This window comes from Zerene cesonia, chromosome 16 (genome assembly GCF_012273895.1).
Source record: "Zerene cesonia ecotype Mississippi chromosome 16, Zerene_cesonia_1.1, whole genome shotgun sequence".
NCBI lineage: Eukaryota > Metazoa > Arthropoda > Insecta > Lepidoptera > Pieridae > Zerene > Zerene cesonia.
Genome location: NC_052117.1, coordinates 8650431 through 8657134, shown reverse-complemented (window position 1 = coordinate 8657134; position 6704 = coordinate 8650431). Strand labels below are relative to the sequence as shown.

Genomic DNA, 6704 nt, shown 5'->3' with positions numbered 1-6704 from the left:
TTCAAGCAATTTATTAATAGATTTTTAGTAATACGTTTTTTTTATATCCAGGTATGATGTGTACACATGTATGTGTATTCAGCTCTTTGTACTGTCAGACCGCAGATTCGAGACCGTTGTCTTGTATTATATATTATCTGTGCTGTTGTGTTGATTGTATAAATGTGTGCGTGCGTGCTCTATAGTCCCCTTAATCACAATGACGTTAGCATGCACTGATAAAATTATAAAATATAGGTTTACAATCTGCCGCGGGGACTTCCCTGAATAAGACCGGAATATGAAGATAAGATTAGGTTATTTACATACTTTGATAAAATTTTACTAATCTGTTTATTAATAACATAAAGTAATTCATATCATGCATATATACATATGTAATTGTAAAAACGTACGTCCACAACACCTATATATTATATTAACCCTTAGCATACCACGTGGTAATAAATAATATATTTTCACGGACTAAAAATATATTCATTATAATAAGAGCACCTTTAATACAGAACACAAAAATCTGCAGTTCACAGACCGACTCAGCAACTTCAGATACTGACCAGACCTTAGTCTTATTGACTTTGAGTTAATTCAATTAAATTGCAGGTTAATTCATACAGTACGATGTCTTTTATTACCAATCCAACAGCATAATATCATTCCAAACAACGAAGCTGACAACTGAAAAAAAAATTGAAATAAAGTAAAACAGTTCAAGAGTACTCCATATTTAATCTATTTACAATATGGCATTGGACACCTTCCAAGTCCTACCAAAGTGATTTATATCAGACATGTAACACTCATAAAAATCTTATAAGCTGGTGACCTTATAGGATAGTAACAGTTTAATTTATTTTGTTTGTTTCTACAAAGATTTACTGACGTGCTATCAGCAGCCTAGATCACATCTTAGTGATCCTGATATATGATTTTGGGAAAACGACTTATGTTCTATTCAAAGTACACTGAAAATCATGTTAAGCATGCTTTGATAGTAAACTCTAAACGCCTAATCATTAAATTCAAATTCCATTGACCCACCTCAACAACAATAAGCATGACCATGATCCCTCCAAGGACCAAGCCATACGTCTCCATGTAAACGGTAACTACTCTGTTGCAGCCGTCATATGCATTCGTAGTGTTGCAAATTTGGTCATCTTCTGGACAGCAGGACACTGGTAGACTTGGTAAAACTCCAGATGTATAGGAATCCGGGCCAGTTGTTCCGCAGCACCTGAACTATAACGTAGTTTAATCATTTAAAATGTCTTTCGGCTGTGAGGAAAGAAAGTGTTGATAATTTTTTAGTAATTTCATGGGAATTCAATTTCTAACGTTAATTCTGCGAAAGGCGAGATATAAATTCCCAATTTTTATGAGCATTCCCAATCTTTTGTGGGTAAAAAGTAATATTTATCTTCAAATGTTCTGTTTTAGCCATATCAAAGCTGTTGTTATTATACAAGTTTACCTGGTAACAGCGTTTTAAAGCGCGCATCACTAGCTCGTGACTCTATCCAGACAAGAGAAGTTTGTAATAGGAAGTGTTTCAAGCACCAAATACTCACCGCTGCCTCCATAGCGTGGAATGGTTCTCTCATCTGATTATTATTGAATGCCTGTCCAAGCCAGTCTAGTACAAGCTCGGCCATTCTGTTGACACTGTTGTAGATCACGATTGCTAGGTATATCTTTCCTCCAGCCAGGAGAAGCGTACACAACGAATACTAAAAATAATGTATCATGTGTATTTGTGGACAAGAGACCCCCCTTTCCCTCTTTGTCTGCCTGAAACCTCGTCGTTTTAAATTTTACCAATTAACCTGTCAAATATTTATTTAAATAAACTTCTTTCAGAAACACTTCAATGTTTTTCATAACGAATTGCAAATACGCAAATAAGGTCTGTGTTTGCTCTGTTTAAGTCATACCTACATATCATTTTACTCAGTACTTACCACGAGTAGCAAAAATCGATTTTCGTGAATGGACCCACAGTATCCGAAACAGGATATTATAAATACTAAAACGCCCAGAATAATCACTGATACAGGAATGGCTTCTGTGGCGATCGGCATTAAGACCTTCAATTCAGCTGTATGCGCTACTACTGCAGCACCGAGACCTATAAGGGTTAGACTTGCGAGCTGGAAAAGTTATAACCTAAATAAATATTGTTACTTTTTTATATCATAGCCGGCAATGGAGCTGGTGGGTCGACTGATGGAAAGCGCTGCCACCGCCAATGAACATTTGGAGAGGCAGAAGATCGATTGCAGACCTTACGCCTCTACAAATGGATTGCCGACTTAAAATTGGAAAAGGATTGACAATAAGAACAAAAAAACGGACTGAGAAGGGTAAGGAAAAGGATATAGGCCTCCGATCGAGTTAATTGATATAAAAGACTATATTAGACAGACCCATTAAATAAAAAAAAAACAAAAATAGATTTCAATAATTAATATTCAAACAACTAATAAGAAAAAAAGTAAATTACTCTTCAAATAAACAGTTATGAATTTAATTAACGATTTACTTTCATAAATTTGTCGAGCTTTGACAAATTATAATAGAATTTAGTCAAACCCAGAATCTTTGCTATGAAAGGATTTAAAATGTTAATATATCTTATATAATATAAGCATAAGCAAATCAACTCACCATGAAAATAAAATTTGCGCAAAACAACACGTATTTAGCCAACAAACCCATCTTTCAATCACTAACGTAGTGGATACAGTAATTATTCGCGTGTGGACTGACGGTTGCAAGGCAAACAGAAAATAAATAATACTTATCTAGTATCAGGGAATCGTAAGTAAACTAGCGATAAGATGCCTGAATTGGTACATTTATATTAAATTATTATATTTGACAAAACACTAAAGCCCCTTCAAATTATCAGAAATAATTATCATTTAAATACAACAGGGAAGGGACCAGCTTTCCCATAAAAAATAATCGTCAAAGTCGGTTCACCCATTCGAAAGTTATGAGGTAACGAACACAAAAGAAATACAGTCAAATTGTGTATAATCACAAGGTTACAAACACAGGTTCACATAAATAATATAGCGAACAGTAAACACTCATAAATAAAATATCATGTTACTTGTATCTTTCACAGTACATCTCCAAATTTCCTTAAAAAAACATTTTGACATTGTGCATTTATTGCAATTTAAAATGTTAATTTACAGCGACTATCTGTCCTGTTTTGTAGTTTTAAAGATCATAAAGATATGTTTATATAATAGGTAAATCCCCGAAACCCCACATTCAAATGCGACGAAAATAGCTTTCACTAAGTTAATCTTTAAAACAAATTTTATTGCAAACATAACAAACGAGAAAACAATAATTTATAATACAATTATAACAGGATTCATTCATTCATTTTCTTGATATTAAACAGTCTTCGGGCTTCCGATGCAACAGCTAAGCGACATTGCCATAACAATAGCCAGCAACTGTAACAAGTAATTAACACATCATTATTTCTATCCCCTAAATCCACAAAGTCCACTGATCCTTAAATAGGATTAAAGCTTAAAGCTAAGTTGCTTCGTGTTCTATTCGTCTTACCATCAGATACAATTTATACTTCGCTACTAATAAGAATTATGTATGGTAATTTAAAGAATTGAAAAATGAATTTTACGCATATTTTTATGTATTCAATTATATCAAATTTTCTATTCATTATATCAGTGTACTAAATCAAGTCACGAGGAACATCTGATCCTACAAAAATTAAATAAAATCTTATGACCACATTCTTGTCATACATCCAGCTTACCTCAATGGCAATAACAATAATGAAGGCGACTCCAACATAATAAGCTAGCGAGCTCAGACTCTCGAGGAGCACTTCGTTGCAGCCTGGATAAGCGTCATCAGCATAACAGGATAGTGTCAGGTCTCTATCCACAACAATGGGTGTGTCGAAGTCTGGGAGAACGGTGGCGTTCCTACAGCAAGATGCTGGGAGCCTGTCGTAGACACCCGCGTAGGAATCGGGGCCCGTGGTCCCGCAACACTTTAGCTGAAGTTTCGAAACTAATTAGTGCAATTCGTTGCTTTTATTGGTTATAAAAGGTCGATTTCTCGGGTCGAAATCTAAATTTCTAACATAAATACAAACACGGTATTTTAGATGATACAAAAAAGGGACAGATCGGAAGGTAACATATTTTATATATAAAATATTGATTTACGGTGAAATTATTAATTTTGTTTATTTATGTGTGCACGGTACCTTACTGAAATCTTAATCACACACGCACATAGATCAGTCGTGTCTTTGTTTGCATTGTATAAATTTATTTTATTTCTTTTATGTTGCTTACAGTTACAAACTAGCTTAAAACTTATTGTGAAAAATGAGGAAGAGAGCCATACCTTGAAATTTCGACATAAGTACCTAAAGATCTATTAACTGAAAACGCAATGAAACTCACAGAATCTTCCATAGCATGGAAACTTTGTAGCTGGGATTCGTTGAAGGCTTGTTCTAGCGAATTGACGACTAGATCACGCAAGTCCTCCTGCTCTTGGTTTCTTAGGGTCACCAATCCATAGATTTGTAGACCAGCCAAGATTAATACTACTCCGGAATACTGAAATTAAATAAGTTAATATCTTATATTCCTTATTATATCTAACTTGTCATGTTTCATGTTCTCTATAATTATTTAAAAGACTACAAATTATACTAACACGGATTCTTTTTTTTAATTTGAACGTTTAATCTATAATCTTCTTTTAACTTATACCTCTTTATTAAGCTGCCTAATATCAGGCATAAGACGCTGCATAGAAATTATTTACCGATTGTTCAGCACGTCACCAGCATGTTTTCTTTCTCACACATACAAAGAGTACATTACAACCAGCAAACTTATTAATTGTTTCAAGATAGTGGATAAACTTTCATCTTACAAATGTGCAAGTCGGAGCAAAATTGCTATTTTTTTTTAGATTTTAGATCACCACAGCACCAAAGCCCACCAACGGAGCTGTACGTGGCAGTCACCAAGCTCCTTACCTTAGTCACTGTACATGTTTCCGGAAGGGATTGGTTATGAAATCTGTTACTGGATCATAGACCATAAGAATTGCATATATAGTACTCTTGGAAAATACTTACAACATAAAGAAGATTTTTCCTTTCAGCACACGCTCCGCACCAACCCAAAGAGCTAACGACTGCTATAACACATCCCAGTACTATTGCCAGAATAACTGCGAATTTCAAAGAATCTACTTCGATTTGAGGACTTGAACTCAGGTGATAGAGAGCTATCCCACCTACCACTGCCAGACCAGCACCGATTATCTGTAATCAGAATGAAATCTTCATGCTGGTTATATTTTGTTTAATGATGGCCACATTCATGGTCCGTTATTTTTTATATTTGCTTTAATTGATTTTATAAAATCTATGGTCACATTTTTGTCTTTAATGATTAGACAGATTATTTAATAATTGTTATGAATTTCATTATAAATATTTCAGTTGTAAATGCATTTACCCACATACATACATTATTTATATATGAAACATATTTTTAAATGAGTGAATAGGAATACTTACAAAAAATAACAAATTAATGCTAACTAAAATGTATCTAACTACAAATTTTCCTAGACAGACACACATGTTGGGAACTCGGTAAACTGCACGACTAAAACCGTACCAATCATGAGATAGGTATAACACTATCAGACAAGGGCACTTCTAATAGTATGCCACTTTATATTAGATCAATACCTTCCTAGGATAAGTGGTGAGGTGCGTCACTATTATAAAATAATAAACAATCATCCACAGTACTATGGTGATCGAATTATTGGATATTTTTGTTTGAGAAGATTCACAGAATCGGTACATATCATCCAAATATTGATTAAGATCTGGATGAGCACATTGGTCAATTTCAAGTAACATATTAAAATTGAACTGGTGTAATAAACAAATAAAACATCGCTAGAAACTTTAAGAGATTTCGTTTTTATTATTTAATGATACACATTGATAGCATAGGATCACAAGTATAATAGTATCTCCGTTTATTCTATTAAATTAATAAGTCTTTATTTTGTTTTTATATAAGTGAAAAAATATTCCAAAGGACAAATAACAACTCAAAATTATCAGGAAATGTGAAGATAGCATTTGTAACAATAATGATTGTTAATTGTTATTTATCTTTAAGAACACTTGTCGTTTTAATGTCTTTGTCACAATACTTAGAAACTGATGTTTAATTCTTAATTATGGGTAGAAAACAAATGAAACCCTTGAGAGCCACTAATTCCACAAAATAATCAATTATTTGCTACAAAAAAGATTTCTGGAGTCTCTCCTTGATTGTTTGAATAATCCATCTTTATTGTCAATAGTTTTAAATACTTTTAAATGTTTATTTGGTAGCTTGTTTGTTTCTGATCTGAATGTAATCCGAACTATCTGTTGGATCTGTACGGGATCACTGAGTGCTATAGGCTATATAAATACCATGAGCGAAGCCGGGGCGGAATGATGGTTGATTGTGAAAGGTTTTAGATAAAATGTACATTTTAAACATAAAAGTCACGAGAAAGTCATGTATCATCAACCCTTATATGTTCCCACTGCTGGGACACAGGCCTCCTATGAGGGTTCAGGCCATAATCCACCACGTTGGCCAAGTGCG

At 33.8% G+C, this 6704-nt stretch overlaps 2 protein-coding genes across 2 annotated transcripts; both read right to left on the bottom strand.

The window, feature by feature from the left end:
• Window positions 1–466: 466 nt before the first annotated feature.
• Window positions 467–2770, bottom strand: LOC119832976 (23 kDa integral membrane protein-like). Its single transcript, XM_038356822.1, has 5 exons — window positions 2668–2770; window positions 1962–2150; window positions 1572–1730; window positions 1042–1242; window positions 467–678 (listed from the first exon to the last, which is right to left on the bottom strand). Exons 1-5 carry the CDS (start codon window positions 2716–2718, stop codon window positions 610–612), a joined length of 669 nt encoding a protein of 222 aa, XP_038212750.1. The 5' UTR covers window positions 2719–2770; the 3' UTR covers window positions 467–609.
• Window positions 2771–3317: 547 nt separating this feature from the next.
• Window positions 3318–4861, bottom strand: LOC119833075. The gene is made up of 4 exons (XM_038356948.1): window positions 4856–4861; window positions 4430–4625; window positions 3806–4065; window positions 3318–3476 (listed from the first exon to the last, which is right to left on the bottom strand). The coding sequence occupies exons 1-4, from the start codon at window positions 4859–4861 to the stop codon at window positions 3414–3416; spliced, it is 525 nt and encodes a 174-aa protein (XP_038212876.1). The 3' UTR covers window positions 3318–3413.
• Between the last annotated feature and the right edge of the window lie 1843 nt (window positions 4862–6704).